This window comes from Pongo pygmaeus, chromosome 1, assembly GCF_028885625.2.
Source record: "Pongo pygmaeus isolate AG05252 chromosome 1, NHGRI_mPonPyg2-v2.0_pri, whole genome shotgun sequence".
In the NCBI taxonomy this organism is placed as follows: Eukaryota; Metazoa; Chordata; class Mammalia; order Primates; family Hominidae; genus Pongo; species Pongo pygmaeus.
Window position 1 is genome coordinate 189,832,734 of NC_072373.2, and position 16,078 is coordinate 189,848,811.

General features: G+C 51.0%; 1 protein-coding gene across 1 annotated transcript; it reads left to right on the plus strand.

The window, feature by feature from the left end:
* The first annotated feature begins 6,893 nt into the window (after window positions 1-6,893).
* Window positions 6,894-8,199, plus strand: CITED4 (Cbp/p300 interacting transactivator with Glu/Asp rich carboxy-terminal domain 4). Its single transcript, XM_054492820.2, has 2 exons — window positions 6,894-6,952; window positions 7,112-8,199. The coding sequence occupies exon 2, from the start codon at window positions 7,129-7,131 to the stop codon at window positions 7,681-7,683; it is 555 nt and encodes a 184-aa protein (XP_054348795.1). The 5' UTR covers window positions 6,894-6,952; window positions 7,112-7,128; the 3' UTR covers window positions 7,684-8,199.
* The last annotated feature ends 7,879 nt before the right edge of the window (window positions 8,200-16,078 follow it).

Here is a 16,078-nt window from a genome sequence, read left to right on the forward strand (position 1 = left end):
TCCAACCTGTAGCCTCATTCTTCTCATCTGAGCCTCAGGTACAATGGTGCAGATCATCAGCTGAGGTCTCTTATAGGACATGGCCCTTGGGGGATGTGATAGCAATATCTCCTCTCCTCTGCAATATAGAGAAAAAGTGGCAGAGGAGACAAACTCTGCCTGCCAGTCAGCCCAGACCTCAGCATCAGAGAAGCCACCAGGTTTGAGTATAAGTCAGCTAAGCTGCCTGGGGGGGTTGGAAGCCTGGTCAGCTATGGACCGGGAAACCAGCTCAGAAGTTCGAGAATGAGGTCCTCCCCATACCCTCTCATGAGACCTCCAGTCTCAGTCAATCTCTAGACAGTCCCTTGCTGAGTGCTGGAAATGTGGCAGTCGGCAAGAGCAAAATCCAAGAGGTAGCAAATCAAATGTCCATGCCAGTCAGGACCTGAGGTCTTTGAGGGAGGTAGAAGCCACCTAGGGTGGATCCTCCGGTGTGTCCTCAGAAGGGGGACTGGACACAGGGAGGGAGAGGAAGGGACTGCACCCTCGCCCCGCAGCATAAGATGGAGCTCAGGGCCCAGTGCTTTTCCTTGGTCAATGCCCACCTGGGCCAAAGTCTACCAAGGTCCTGTCTACTCGTGCTTGTAAAGGTGTGGCTTAGGGTAAAAGCAGCTTAGGTCAGTGTGAAAGGCTCTGCTCCAAGGGCTACAAATGTTGCTTCCACTCCTGATTCCACCACACACACACCACGCACATATGCTCCACATACATACCTCAGCCATTTTCTGGGCCTCAGTTTCCTTCTTTGTCAAAAAGTCTTTGCTCAAATATAAGGACAGTAAGGATAAGGATACTTACTATAAGTCTTGGGATTACAGGCATGAGCCACAAGGATAGTTTTTCTGTGCCTAATTTATTCATTCAATCAATGCTTATTAAGTCCCTACTATGTGTCAAGCACTGTTCTGATGCCTTGGAAAGACTGCGTAGAGCAAGATATTCAATGCCTGTGCTCTCTGGGAGCTGACCTAGTGGTGGGGAATCATTCTCTGAAATACAGTCACGAGTCACTTAACAATGCCGATATGTTCTGAGAAACATGTTGTCAGGTGATCTTATCATTGTGCAAACATCATGGAGTGTACTTACACAAACCCAGATGGCACAGTCTACTATGCACCTAGGCTATGTGGTATAACCTATTGCTCCTAGGCTATGAACCTGTACGGCATGCTACTGGGCTGAACATTGTAGGCAACTCTAACACGACGGTAAGTATTCATGTACCTAAACATAGAAACGGTATAGTAAAAATATGGTATAAAAATACAGTATAGGACAGGCACAGTGGCTCATGCCTGTAATCCTAACACTTTGGGAGGCCGAGGCGAGTGGATTACTTGAGGTCAGGAGTTTGAGACCAGCCTGGCCAGCATGGTAAAACCCCATCTCTACTAAAAATTAAAAAATTAGCCAGGCGTGGTGATGCGCACCTATAACCCCAGCTACTCCCGAGGCTGAGGCAGGAGAATTGCTTGGACCCAGGAGGCGGAGGTTGCAGTGAGCCAAGATCGTGCCATTACACTCCAGCCTGGGCAACAGAGAGAGACTGTGATTCAAAAAAAAAGAAAGAAAAAGAAAAAGAAAAAAAGAAACAGTATAAAAGATTTTAAAAAACTGGTACACTATATAGGGGCACTTACCACAAGCGGAGCTTGCGGGACTGGAGGTTGCTCTGGGTAAGTGAGTGAGTGGTGAGGGAATGCGAAGGCCTAGGACATTATTGTACACTACTGTAGACTTTAGAAGCTACACTAAATTTATAAAAAAGATTTCTTTCTTTAATAATAAATTAACCTTAGCTTACTGTAACGTTATGTACTTTTTAAAACTTTTAAACTCTTTTGTAATAGCACTTAGCTTAAAACACAAACACATTGTACAGCCTTTCCTTCTTTCACTTTATTTATTTGTTTGGGACAGAGTCTTGCTCTGTTGCCCAGGCTACAGTGCAGTGGCGCGATCTTGGCTCACTGCAACCTCTGCCTCCTGGGTTCAAGTGATTCTCCTGTCTCAGCCTCCCAAGTAGCTGGGATTATAGACACGCACCAACAATGCCTGGCTAATTTTTGTATTTTTAGTAAAGACGGGGTTTCACCATGTTCGCCAGGCTGGTCTCAAACTCATCACCTCAGGTGATCCACCCTCCTGGGCCTCCCAAAGTGCTGGGACTACAGGCATGAGCCACCGTGACTGGCCCTCTTTTTTTTTTTATGACAGGATCTCACTCTGCCACCTAGGCTGGAGTGTCGTGGTAAAATCCTGGCTCACTGCAGCTTCAACCTCCTAGGCTCAGGTGATCCTCCCACCTCAGCCTCCCAAGTAACTGGGAGTACAGGTGCATGCTATCATGCCTGACTAATTTTTTTTATTGTTGGTAGATACAAGGATCTTGCTATGTTGCCCAGGCTAGTTTCAAACACCTGGGCTCAAGTGATCCTCCTGCCTCAGTGTCTCAAAATGTTGGGATTACAGGCGTGAGCCGCCACACGCAGCCCGTTTTTGTTCTTTATATCCTTATCCTATAAGCTTTTCTCTATTTTCAATTTTTTTTTTTTTTTTTTTTTTTTTTACTCTTTTTGTTAAAAACTGAGACACAAACACACACATTAGCCTGGGGTCAGGATCATCAATATCACTGTCTTCCACCTCCACACCTTGGCACACTGGAAGGTCTTCAGAGGCAATAACATGCAGCTGTCATCTCATGTGATAACAGCACCTTCTGCAATACCTCCTGAAGGACCTGCCTGAGGGTGCTTTACAGTTAACTTTTTTTTTTAAGTAGAAGGAGTACACTCTAAAATAACAATAAAACATATCATAAGTACATAAACCAGTAACATAGTTGTTTGTCATCATTATCAAGTGTACTGTACATAATTGTATGTGCTATACTTTTATATGACTGGGGGCGCAGTAGGTTTGTTTACACCAGCGTCACCACAAACACGTGAGGAATGTGTTGCGTTATGACGTTACAGTGGCTACAAGGTCACCAGGTGATAGGAATTTGTCAGCTCCATTGTAATCTTATAGGACCATTGTCCTGACCCAAATGTAATGCAGTGCATGACTGTATGGTGGTGGGTGCTAAGGACAGAAGCAAAACAGAGTAAGGGGACAGAATGGATAGACGGTGGTCAGGGAAGGTCTTGTGGCTGTCTGAAGGAAAGGCATTCCAGGCAAAGGGCACAGCAAGAGTCCTGAGAAGCGAATGTGCTTGGGGCATCCAAGGAGCCTGGAGGAAGCAGTTTATGGAAACTCTAGAAACAAATGAGGTCCGACCATAGCAACACTTTCAGAACAAAGGCCAGATCATGTCACTCCTCTGCCAAAGTCCTTGCAAGGCTTCAATGCAGTTGGCCTCCCTGCTACCCTCCTAGCCCCACTGCACTCTGTCCACACTCCCTTAGGGCTGCGGCTCACCGCTGCCTAAGGCTTCCCCCTAACTCAGAGGTCCTTAATCAGAATCACCCGCAGGGCTTATTAAAACACAGATGCTGAGTTCCAGCCCAGCTTCTGATCCAGAAACTGATTTGAGTCTGGTGTATGGTCCTAGAATGTGCATTTCTAATGGGGTCCCTGGTAAGGCTGACACTTCAGGACTTGTCGCTACAGTTTTAGAAGTGCTGCTCCAGTGTTCTCTCTGCTGATACCGCTTTTTTTTTTTTTTTTTTTTTAAAGATAGAGTCTTGCTTTGTTGCCCAGGCTGGAGTGCAGTGGCGCCATCTTGGCTCACTGCAACCACTGCCTCCTGGGTTCTGGTGATTCTCCTGCCTCAGCCTCCTGAGTAGCTGGGACTACAGGTGCGCGCCACCACACCCAGCTAATTTTTGTACTTTTTGTAGAGACGGGGTTTCACCGGTTGGCTAGGCTGATCTCAAATTCCTGACCTCAAGTGACCTGCCCACCTCAGCCTCCCAAAGTGCTGGGATTACAGGCGTGAGCCACCACGCCCAGCCCGCTTTTGCCTCAGATACCCCACTTAATACTACAACTTGCTCCCCTCCTCCCCTGCACCCCAACCTCCTTCCTATTGTATTTTTCCTTTTTTTTGTCTTTTCTTTTTTTTTTTTTTTGAGATGGAGTCTCACTCTGTCGCTGGGGCTGGAGTGCAGTGGCGCTATCTCGGCTCACTGCAACCTCCGCCTCCTGGGTTCAAGCAATTCTCCTGCCTCAGCCTCTTGAGTAGCTGAGATTACAGGCGTGTGCTACCACACCCAGCTAATTTTTGTATTTTTAGTCGAGACAGGGTTTCACCACGTTGGCCAGGCTGGTCTCAAACTCCTATCTCAGGTGATCTGCCTACCTTGGCCTTCCAAAGTGCTGGGATTACAGGTGTGAGCCACCATGCCCGGCCTAAAGAACTTCTTAAACATTAGTTACACACATATTTTTTTTTTTTAATGGAAAATCATCTGGTGGTGCAATGGCTCCCAAATGCTGGTGTCCTAAGACCAATGATGGCAGAATAATTTTTTGTTTGTTTTTTTGTTTTTTGAGAGGGTCTCTCTACATCGCCCAGGCTGGAGTGCAGTGGTGCGATCATAGCTCACTGTAGCCTCGACTTTCCAGGTTCAAGTGATCCTCCCACCTCAACCTCCCAAGTAGCAAGGACTACAAGTGCACACCACCATGCCAAGCTAATTTTTTATTTTTTATTTTTTCAGAGACAGGGGTCTCAAACTCCTGAGCTCAAGGGATCTACTTGCCTCGGCCTCCCAAAGTGCCGGGATTACAAATGTGAGCCACTCACCTGGCCTGCTTGTTGATTTTTTTGAGACAAGATCTCTGTCGCCCAGGCTGGAGTGCAGTGGTGTCATCATGGCTCACTGCAGCCTCCACCTCCAGGGCTCAGCTAATCCTCCCACCTGAGCCTCCTGGGTAGCTCAGACTACAGATACATGCCACCATGCCCAACTAATTATTTAATTTTTTGTAGAGACAGGGCGTCACTGTGTTTCCCAGGCTGGTCTTGAACTCCTGGGCTCAAGCAATCCTCTCACTTTCATCTCCCAAATTGGGCAGAGATTTTCCGTCTTTCTCAAAGCCCCCACTCACCCACCTCTTACCCCCCACATCTCCAGATAAGTGTGAGGCATGGCCGGGTTTAGGAATTTCTGTGAGAAGCCTTACCTGTAGAGAAAGATTCAGGAGAATAAATTCCAGGGTGTAGCTTTTTACACTTTGCAAAAATGTGACCACACCCATGGTCATTTATCACTTCCCACAAGCTCTCAGGCTGATCAGACAAGATCACCGTCTCCCTTTCACAGAGCAGAAAGCTGAGGCCCCGGGGAATCAAGTAATACTCCCCTCTCAACACTCAACTGTCACAGCTGGTTGGTGGTGGAGGTCACACACCTGTGGGTGGCAGAGATATGATTAGAACTTGGGCCTCTGGCTGGGCACAGTGGCTTGTGCCTGTAATCCCAGCACTTTGGAAGGCTGAGGTGGAAGGGTCACTTGAGGCCAGGGATTCAAGATAAGCCTGAGGCCCTCCTCACTCCCCCACGCCGCCCCCCACTCCCTTCTCTATTTAAAAAAATAAGAAGAAAGAGGGAAGAAAAGACCTTGGGCCTCTAAATTCTCACTGTAGGGCTATCCCCTCTACATCAACTGGATAAACCCAAGTTCCAGGAAGTCCCAAGGACGCCACTGGGGGAGGAAGGTCAGAGAAGGGAGAGAGAGTGTCAAATGCGTGGAGGGTAAGGTTCTGGGAGGCTGTCTCCTGGCCAAGGCAAAGACTCCAGTTGCCCTAAGGACTTGGAAAACACATGGCATTCACACGCTAACTCTGGCTGCCTGTGACCTCAGGACAGCCACTTTCTCTTTGTGTGCTTCTCCTTATCACCAAAATGGGGCTGATAATCCATGCCCTGCCCCCAACAAAATACTCATAGAAGTTAAAGCACTTTAAAAGTCCAAGTTATTATTGCTGTTATCAAGGGAAGGCCCTTTGGGACAGAACCTAAATAGCCTTTCTTTCATCTAAGGGACACTTTTGAGCATCTACCACATACCAGGCACTGTGCCGGGCACTGTACACACATGCCCTCACTTACCCCTTAAAAAGGGTCAGTGCTGCTGTTCTTTACCTTTTACAGATGAAGAAACTGTGGCTCAGCTGAGAGTTGGAATTCATTCCATCATTAGTTCATTCACTCAGCTTTTACTAAAAGCCTGCTCTGGGCCAGGCTCCGGGCCAAGTGCTGAGAAGAAGATGAACAAGTCCTTCAGGAGACGTGCCCATAAATTAGTTTAATAACAACTAAGTACATGCTTCAACAGACAAGGTGCAGTGGGAACTAGAGGGGGAGCAACAGGCTCTCCTGGGGGTTATGGGAACGGACAGCTGTCCTCCTGCGAGGATCCTGCACCGTTAAGGTGCATGCGCCCTGTGTAGCTAGCTGTGCAGTCTCACTTTGATCAAGGCTTTGCTGTGTATTTCCAGGAAGCCTCTTCCGCCAGAGCCTCGGTCTCTATCTGGAAAGTTAAAAGGTTGCGTAGGCCTGACATCCTGCAGCTCTTGGGGGGCCTAAAACTCTGGCCCTCCCACCCCACCTTCTGGTCAGTTCAAGCTCGACCCCAGCCAAGCCCGATTCCGAAGCCCTGAAGGCCAGAACGAATCCCTCGGAAAGTGCCAAATACCCCGCCCCAGGGCGGTGCTCAGAGCCTGGGGCGGGGCCAGGGTCCTAAGGGGCGGGGTTCCAGTGGGGGGCGGGGCCAAGACCTAGATGCGGGCGTGCGCGGCCCACCCAGAAGCGTCTCGCCCAGCCAATGAGCGTCCGAGGGCGGGGAAGCCCCGCCTCTGGATATAAGAATACGCCGAGCCCGGGTACGCGGCGGGGAGGTTTCGGAGCTCTACAGAGTGCGGGCGTTTGTGACCCGGAGCTGCGGTCGTAAGGTGCGCAGTAGTGGGCTGGGCCGGGGCACCAGTCGGGTTTGGTTTTGCTCCGCCCGGCCGAGCTGCAGGGACCGCACGGTGCCCGGGTCTCCCGCCGCAGAGGAGCCGCTGGCCCGGGCCGGGGGAGCCGGCGCTGACCACCGCGCGCTCTCCCCGCAGGCAGCCGGCCCGCCGCCATGGCCGACCACCTGATGCTCGCCGAGGGCTACCGCCTGGTGCAGAGGTCGCCGTCCGCCGCGGCCGCCCATGGCCCTCATGCGCTCCGGACTCTGCCGCCGTACGCGGGCCCGGGCCTGGACAACGGGCTGAGGCCGCGGGGGGCTCCGCTGGGGCCGCCGCCGCCTCCCCAACCCGGGGCCCTGGCGTACGGGGCCTTCGGGCCGCCGTCCTCCTTCCAGCCCTTTCCGGCCGTGCCTCCGCCGGCCGCCGGCAGCGCGCACCTGCAGCCTGTGGCGACGCCGTACCCCGGCCGCGCGGCCGCGCCCCCTAACGCCCCGGGAGGCTCCCCGGGCCCACAGCCGGCGCCCAGCGCCGCAGCCCCGCCGCCACCCGCGCACGCCCTGGGCGGCATGGACGCCGAACTCATCGACGAGGAGGCGCTGACGTCGCTGGAGCTGGAGCTCGGGCTGCACCGCGTGCGCGAGTTGCCCGAGCTCTTCCTGGGCCAGAGCGAGTTCGACTGCTTCTCGGACTTGGGGTCCGCGCCGCCCGCCGGCTCCGTGAGCTGCTGAGCGCGGCCGGCGCCCGCCCGCCGTGCCGGAGAGGAGAAGGGGCCCGACTGCCCGCCGGACCCCGCACCCAGCGACTGGGCCCCGCGCGCGCCCTCCGCGAGGGTGGAGGCGGCGGCTGTGTGCGCGGGGCCCGGCACCGGACTGGGACCCTGGCGTCCCTCCAGGCCTTGCCTCCTGCGGGAGGACAGTTTGGCTTCACTTCTCTGAGCCCAGCCTCGGCCGTAAAGTGAAAGAGACTGGACCAGCTTCAGCTTTCGGACTCTGGTTCTTGGATCGTGTCCTCTCCCCCTCGCGCCTCTCTTCCCCCAATCTGAGCCATTGCAGGCCTCTCCTGCTGCCCCCTCTCTCCTCGGGATCGGGTCCCCAGAGCCACCATCTCCTGAGCCTTCCACCCCGTTGCCTGGGCCCTGTGGTTGCTGGGCCTCCCACCTCAAGGAGGGGAAGGTTGTACAGCCCGAACCCGTGGAGCAATGCCCTATCTGGCCTCCAAAACCAAAATAAAACTGGGTCACTTTACAGTCTTGCCGTTTTCATTTCCTTATCACCCCGAGCCCTGACTATATTTAGCTTCCAAAGTCCCAAGGCTGCTGAAGACACTGGATGGCATGGGGGCCACAGTCCCCAGCAGTGCCCAGGAGAGGAAACCGACAGTTTCTTTCAAAAGTATCTCGTGGGTTGTGCAATTGTTATGTCACAACCTGGAGGGCAGAGACTGCCATTGGGTGGTGGGGTAACCCACTGGGCTTCCCAGCTCATAGGGTAGGGTGGGGGGAGCTTGGTGCTCTGCCAGAGAGGAGCTGGGTGGCACCGGGTTCAGACAGCCTAGCTTTGGATCCTGACTCTCTCCTTTGCCCAAGACACCATTCGTTCTGATTTTTGAGGCTGTTTCCCAGAGGGAGATGGTCCCCGTCTCCTCAGGTAGTTAATGCTGCCTTTAGCACAGTGCCAAACACCTGGGCAGTTCTCAGTAAGTGACGGCAATTATTATTCTACAAATTGGTGCTGATTTTATTCCAGGCCCTGTGTCAACCTGGTGCATGCTCTCATGGAATCACAGCCCAGGTGGGAAGAGGCGGGTGACAGACCTGAAAACAAACTAATCTTGCTGCAAGGAAGACTGTGATGAGTTCTAGAAAACAGTGCTAAGCAGCACTTTGGGAGGCCGAGGCGGGCAGATCACGAGGTCAATAGATCGAGACCATCCTGGCTAACATGGTGAAATCCCGTCTCTACTAAAAATACAAAAATTAGCTGGGCATGGTGGTGCGCACCTGTAGTCCCAGCTACTCAGGAGGCTGAGGCAGGAGAATCGCTTGAACCCAGGAGGTGGAAGTTGCAGTGAGCCGAGATCATGCCACTGCACTCCAGCCTGGCAACAGAGCAAGACTCTCAAAAAAAAAAAAAAGAAAGAAAAAAGAAAAAGAAAACAGTTCTAGGGGGGGGATTGTACAGCCAGGACAATAGACCGGCCAAGCGGGCACACCCAAAGGAGGGAGCAGTTTCAGCTATTAATAGTTGAGGTTGGGGTCAGTTCAGGCTTCAGGGAAGCGGTGACATTTGATGTGATGAACAGAGCCTTGAGTGATGAATATGTTTTTAGGAGAGGAGTCTGTTTCAAGGCAGGAAGGCACACAAGTACAACGAATGTTTGGGGAAGGTGTGGGGTGTCTAGAAGGTACAAGAAAGGTCGAATGGCTTTACTACAACTTTATGAGGCAAGCACAGTCTTCATTCTACACATGAGGGATGTAGAGTGTGCCCAGGCCTGGCAGGATTTGGCCTTAGAGTCCTGAGCACCAGCGTGAGTTCCTGGCCACCTTCTGCAGTTCACTCTGGAAAAATCCCTAGGTGCTTCTGAGGTGTGAGAGAAAAGCTAGGAAAGAGATTGAAGTCAGGGAGGAGGCCAGGTCCGAGATGCTGCGGACAGTGCTAGGACGGGTGGTGGGGCATTCTCTAGGAGAGCGTGGATTCCAGGGACACTGGAGGGGAACACCAGGCTGAGACCTTCTGTCCCCAGCGGCTGGGCTTGGCTCTCAAGCCAGGCTTTTTTTGTGGATGTGACCTGCCACCAGCCTGTGAGTTCTCCCAGGACCTACTGTGCTCTGAAGCTACCAGGATGGGCATGTGGCTGGTGACAGGAGGTGTTTGGCAAATGAATAAAGGTCTCCCTAAGATCATGGGATTTCTGGGACAGGATGAAGAGAGAAAGGAAGAGAGGCTTCTGGGAAGGGACTGGCCTGAGCTCTGGGCTCAGAGAGGCTGGCATTTTCCCACCCCACCGCCCCGCTGCTTTGCCCAGAACCCCAGGCCAGAGACAGGAAATACAGGACTGAATTAGGACAGGAGGGTTTGGCCCTGAGCTGGACACTTCCCTGATTCCCTTCTCTCTGGTCCTCAGTTTCCACACCAGTAAAATGGGGCTAATATCCCTGCCCTGCTACATTACAAAGCAATAAGCCTCACAATTAGTAAGGAACAAATTCAGAGATGGGTTGATAAGCAGTTGGCAAACTCTGAAGTGCTCTCCATATGGAAGGGATTACAACGAAAACCCCAACACCTGCCTCTTTCCAGAGTTAAGGGGGAAGCGGAGGAGGGAGTTCAGCTGCTGAGCTCTTCCCTCCCGCATCCCTCCAAAAGGGACTGCTGACAAGTTGGACAGTAGACAGATGGACAGGGGAGAAGATGAGGCTGGGGCAGCCCACAGCCTGGATCCTCAAATTCGTGATACTGTTTGGAGGTTTCTGACCCTACCATCCCCTACCAGGGGAAGAGAGAGTACGTGTAGAGACAGTGAGGAGAGCAATGGGCTTGTCGTCTGACAGCCTCAGGGTCCAGTTCAGAAGCAACTCTTACTAGCTGCCTGACCTCAAGCAAGCCACCGCACCTCCCAAGTCTTGGCTGTCCTAAGATAATCACACGAGCTTCCCATGGTGCCAACAGGGTGTTGCTCACGTCTCCCCCAGGGCTGCCTCCTAAAGCAACCTGTTGCCTCTTTGGTGCTGTGGATTTCTCTCTTATACCTAGGCTGGATCTTGGGGGTCAGAAATCAGGCTTCCTCAGGGTTGAGAACTGAGTCATGACACAAGTCATTTTCCCATCCTTTTTTTGTTGTTGTTTTGTTTTGTTTTCCTATTCATATGAAAGTTTCCAGGCTGATGTTCTTTATTTTGAATTATCTTTTGGTTGACTGGATTTTATCAACAAGCTGTCATTTGTGTTTTGTTTTTTTTTTTTCCTTCAAGAAAAGTATAAGTTACCTTGAACTCATCTCTACAATGGGGATGCTAATAGTACCACCCTGTAGAACTGCTGTGGAGATTAAACAAGTTAGTGCAGGTAAAGTATTGAGAGCAGTGTGGTTTGTAGTAAGTGCTGTTATCCCTGATAACAGCACTTTTTGGAGATACCTTTGTATTAGAATATTAGAAAGGCTGTGTTTTAACCAGCTAGAAAGGGGTTACTCCAACAGCAACACTTACAGGTTGGGTTCCCCGGGAAGCAGACTCTGAGATGACATTCAGCTAGCAAGAGGTGTGTTAGGGAGTGCCTTCAGGATCCCCCTGCAGCACCTGCAGAAGGGAGGGGACAGAAGGAGCGAGCTAAGAAGCTACAAAGCAGGCCCAGCAGGAGCGTCAGCCAGCCCCGCTGGGAGCTCTGGAGCTAGAGAGGCCCTTCAGAGTTGGTCTGAGTTGGACCATTTTAATCCTTTATACTCCTGCCTCTGTCAGTCACTGGATGTGAGCCACCCAGAGAAGTGGTGTGACTGTGGGCAAGGCAGCTGTCCCCAGCTAAGCCCATCCCTGGAGGAGCTGCCAGGGGACGACTATCTACCAACAGCAGCACTCCTGGGGGCTACAGCAATGATTCCTTTTTTTCTCTTTTCTTTTCTTTTGTTCTTTTTTTTTTTTTTTTTTTGAGACAGAGTCTCACTCTGTCGCCCAGGCTGGAGTGCAGTGGCGCGATCTCTGCTTACTGCAACCTCTGCCTTCGGGGTTCAAGTGATTCTCTTGCCTCAGCCTCCTGAGTAGCTGGGGTTACAGGTATGTGCCACCGGACCCAGCTAACTTTTGTATTTTTAGTAGAGATGGGGTTTCACCATGTTGTCCAGCCTGGTCTCCAACTCCTGGCCTCAAGTGATCCGCCGGCCTTGGCCCGCCAAAGTGCTGGGATTACAGGATGCACCACCGTGCCCAGACTAGGGCAATGATTTCATAGAAGGGGGCTCTGGGCGGCACATCACAGTGTTCACCACAAGCATTGGGGTGGGGACTCTGGTTCCCAACAGTAAGGGCCTCCTTAAATTTATGTCCTGGGTATCTCTTTTGCCTCACCTTAGTCTCAGACCTAACCAGCACCTTCCCCATTACAGAGCAACAACAAAATTTAAATGTATCAACCTTATAGGTTTGATGCGATGAGACTCTATACAAAATACCCCACACGTGGTAGATTCTCAATAACTGAGCACTGCCATCACTATCATCATTGTCATTGTCATCATCATCATCATCACTCCAGGTCAGATAAGTGTTCAACAGTCATTTATCGAATAAATTAATGATCAGTCTGATCCTAGCCTTTTCCCAGGCAGCTTAAGTGGTTTAGCTGATTACTAAGTAATCCTCTTGAATTCCTTAATCCATTGTGGCCTAACTCTTCATGCCACCCTGTTGTTAGAAGTGCTGGGACAAGATTAGTGCCAACTATAAGACCAAATAAGTGCTTACTGAGTGGCTGCTGCGTGCAGGCATGGTGGGAACTGACGGGGAGTGCCTAGTGGCGCTCTTTCGTTTCCAGTCTCTCTTTAATCACCGCCCAACCCTGTAAATAGCACTGCTAGGTAGTTTATCCCCATTCCAGAGGTCAGAAAACTGGGGCACGCAGAGAATTACTCCAAGTCACACCTCAGTAAGAGGTGAGGTGAGCATGTCCACCCCACCATATCCAGGGCCCGTCCCCTCCCCAGGCTGGATCTGGCCAAGGACCTGAGCCTGGGTGGGATAAGAGCAGAGTCCCAGAGCTGGTCTGCCACTCTGAGGCTGTGAGTTGCAGAGGAAGTTACTGGGCCTCCTTAGGCTTTGACTCCTTCTTCCATCCAATGGGGAGAATAATTCCAACATCTGAAGAATGTGTGTGCAAAGATTCACATGAGGCTGGGTTTCTGAGAGCACACTGCAAGCGGTGCAGTGCTGCCTGGCCAAAGTGGGTTTGTGGGTGAACAACCATGGCCCTTACCCTGTAGCTGGTCTGGGAAGAGGACACCTGCATATACTTTGGGACTTGAGATCTGGCCAGCCTGGAGCATGCAACATAGAGTCTCATGTTGAGGGCTCCAAGGAGGCACTGCTGAGCAGCTTAGGTCTGGACGGCCCTGAGGGCTGGTGCTGATAAAAGAGTGGGATGTGGGTCAGCTTGGGGAGGACGCACAGGTTGGGGGACTGGGCATGAGTGAAGGCCCAGGGTCCAAAGTGTGCCCTGATGGATAGAAGAAATAAAGGAAGCTACTCTGAGTGCAGTCCCCTCATCTGTTAAATGGAGACACGACAAGCTTCTTGTGAGAATGAACCAAGGTGATGTTAAGTGCCTGACCCATGAGCTGCTCAGGTGGAGCTGTGGCTGGGAAATATGAACACAGGGACAAGGAGGACAGAGCCCTGCCCCACCCAGCCTCCAAGTGCCTTCCCACCCTCAACTCCAGCCACCCCAGGCTCCTCATGCACGATGTTCCTCGTGTTGCCAAGCCTCTGTTCCTTTGCCTGTGCCATTTCCTCAGCCTGAAATGCCCTCCATAGGGCCTTTTCCACATCCAAAGGCCTATGACCTTGTGTATCAGAGTTGCTGAGGGGTCTTTCTCCACCAGACTGTAAGGCTTACCATCGCCCCCACCTCCACCCCTTGTGTGGCTCAGAGGGCATTAGGAAGTGCTGGGCCAGGCACGGTGGCTCACACCTAGAAGCCCAGCACTTTGGGAGGCCGAGGCGGGAGGGTCACTTGAGTCCAGGAAAACTTTAATACATTTTAAATTTAAAATTTCATTTTTTATTTATGAGGTGTAGTTAACTCTAAGGTTGACAAAACAAATTTTCAAAATAATTTTTTAAAAATAAAAATAGTCTGGGTGTGGTGGCTCATGCCTATAATCCCAGCACTTTGGGAGGTCGAGGCAGGTAGATCACTTGAGGTCAGGAGTTCGAGACCAGCCTGGCCAACATGGTGAAACCCCATCTCTACTAAAAATACAAAATTAACCAGGTGTGGTGGTGAGTGCTGGTAATCCCAGCTAATTGGGAGGCTGAGGCAGGAGAATCACTTGAACCCAGGAGGCAAAGGTTGCAGTGAGCTGAGATTGCACCATTGCACTCCAGCCTGGTCAACAAGAGCGAAACTCTGGCTTAAAATAATAAAAAATAAATAAATAAAATAAAATATTATAATCCCATTTATATAAAAAAGAGATGTGTATTATGTATATGTATGTAACATACATGTAATGTAATAGAATCGTGTGTGTTTGAAAAATCTTGTTGGGGGGGGGGTCTCTGACTTTTTACTCTACGCTTTCTACATTGTTTGAATATTATTTTGTCTTAAGCACATATTTATTTTGACCAAAAACGTGTTTGTTTGAAACAAAATGATTGCCTCACACCCTCTGTTGGGCTAGGGCAGTCTGCTCTCTGATGTGCCCATTTTGTGGCGAAGCCTGAAGCCTGAGCTCCTCTGTGGGAAGAGGCATACAAATGAGCCCCGCTGGAGACCACCCTCTAATGGGCTGTGGAGGACTCCCTGCTCCGTCCCTGGCCACACTTCTGCTTCATGGAGATACCTGGACTTGATGTTCGTGGATGTCTACCCTCCCTGACTCTACAGATGAGAACAACCCCCAGCCAGGTGCGGTGGCTCACACCTGTAATCCCAGAACTTTGGGAGGCTGAGGAGGATGGATTACTTGAGGTTAGGAGTTTGTGACCAGCCTGGCCAACGTGGTGAAACCCCGTCTCTACTAAAAATACAAAATACGCCGGGCGTGGTGGCGGGCACCTGTAATCCCAGCTACTCGGGAGGCTGAGGCAGTAGAATCACTTGAACCCAGAAGGCAGAGGTTGCAGTGAGCCGCGATCACGCCATTGCACTCCAGACTGGGCAACAAGAGCGAAACTCTGTCTCAAAAAAAACAACACTTTAGAATCTTGAGTGTCAGACAGACTTCAATGGGTCCTGTGCTCAGCTCCCTATTTTAGTGCGGGGGGCGGGGGCGCGGGGGGGGTGCCATGTTGCCCAGACTGGTCTCGAACTCCTGGGCTCAAGCGATTGGCTCGCCTCAGCCTCCCAAAGTGCTAGGATTACAGGCAGGAGCCATTGCACCCAGCCGAGCTTCTGGATTTAAACGAAGGACAGGGGTGGTCCGGCTCTCCTCAGAGACGTCTGTGGAGTTGTGCTTCTGCCCCTAATGAGACAGCAACACAGACTAGCAGCAGGGCCTGAGAGACTTGGCGTCAGACCTGGGCTTGTCTCTCAGGCCCTGCTGCTAGTTTGAATCTTTCAGGCCCTTCTGGGTTTGAATCTGGCTCCAAACTACATACGTGACATTTGGCAAAGCCACTTTACCACTGTTAGCCTCTGTTTTTGTTTCTAAGCTAAAATATGTTCCAATACTTACACACTCAACAGATGGGATTAAATGAGCTATTGGCTGATGTACTTAGCACGGTGCCTGGCATGCAGTAAGTTCCCAATAGCAATAGCTATTTCCAACTTGGCACAGCAGTGCTGAGTCAGCAGTAGCTGTGAGTATGTCCAGAGAAGGAGTCCAGGGTGGGGAGGGAGGACTTCAAACCATGTCCCACGCAAATGGCTGAAGGACGGGGCTCTTCAGCCAGCAGAGAAAGACCCAAGGGCAGAAGTGGGCGTCTGCTATTTATGCCTTCCAGGATTTAGTCACCCCTCTCCTGATAAAAGGTTTCCCAAAAATTCCTTTGGGAAACCACCTCTCCCTCATTTATAGCCCACATAGCTTGGGTAAGTTTGCTTGTTCCCCTGTATGTGATTCAAAATAAAATACTGCTTAGCTGTAAAATCAGTGTAAGGAAGCCCCAAATCTTTCCATGGCTATTTTGCAATAGCAATACTTTATCTCCTTCTTCTCCTCCTCCTCCCCTTTTTCTTCTTCGCATCAAAGTCTTTCAGATTTGCAGCCAGTACCTTAAACACACGAGCTGTCTGCTTGTTAGGCCATTCAGTATTGACTCATGATACCTCACCTGACTCGCAGTAATCTAAGCTAGCGCATTATTATTCCAGGTTATAGAGAGATGAGGGAACTGTGGCATATAGAGATGAAATGACTTGCCTGCTTCCACACAGCTAGTAATTTATTGAGTTAAAATATTTA

Excerpts from the sequence above, each read along its gene's own strand:
- CITED4 (XM_054492820.2), top strand. The coding sequence starts at position 7,129 with ATGGCCGACCACCTGATGCTCGCCGAGGGCTACCGCCTGGTGCAGAGG.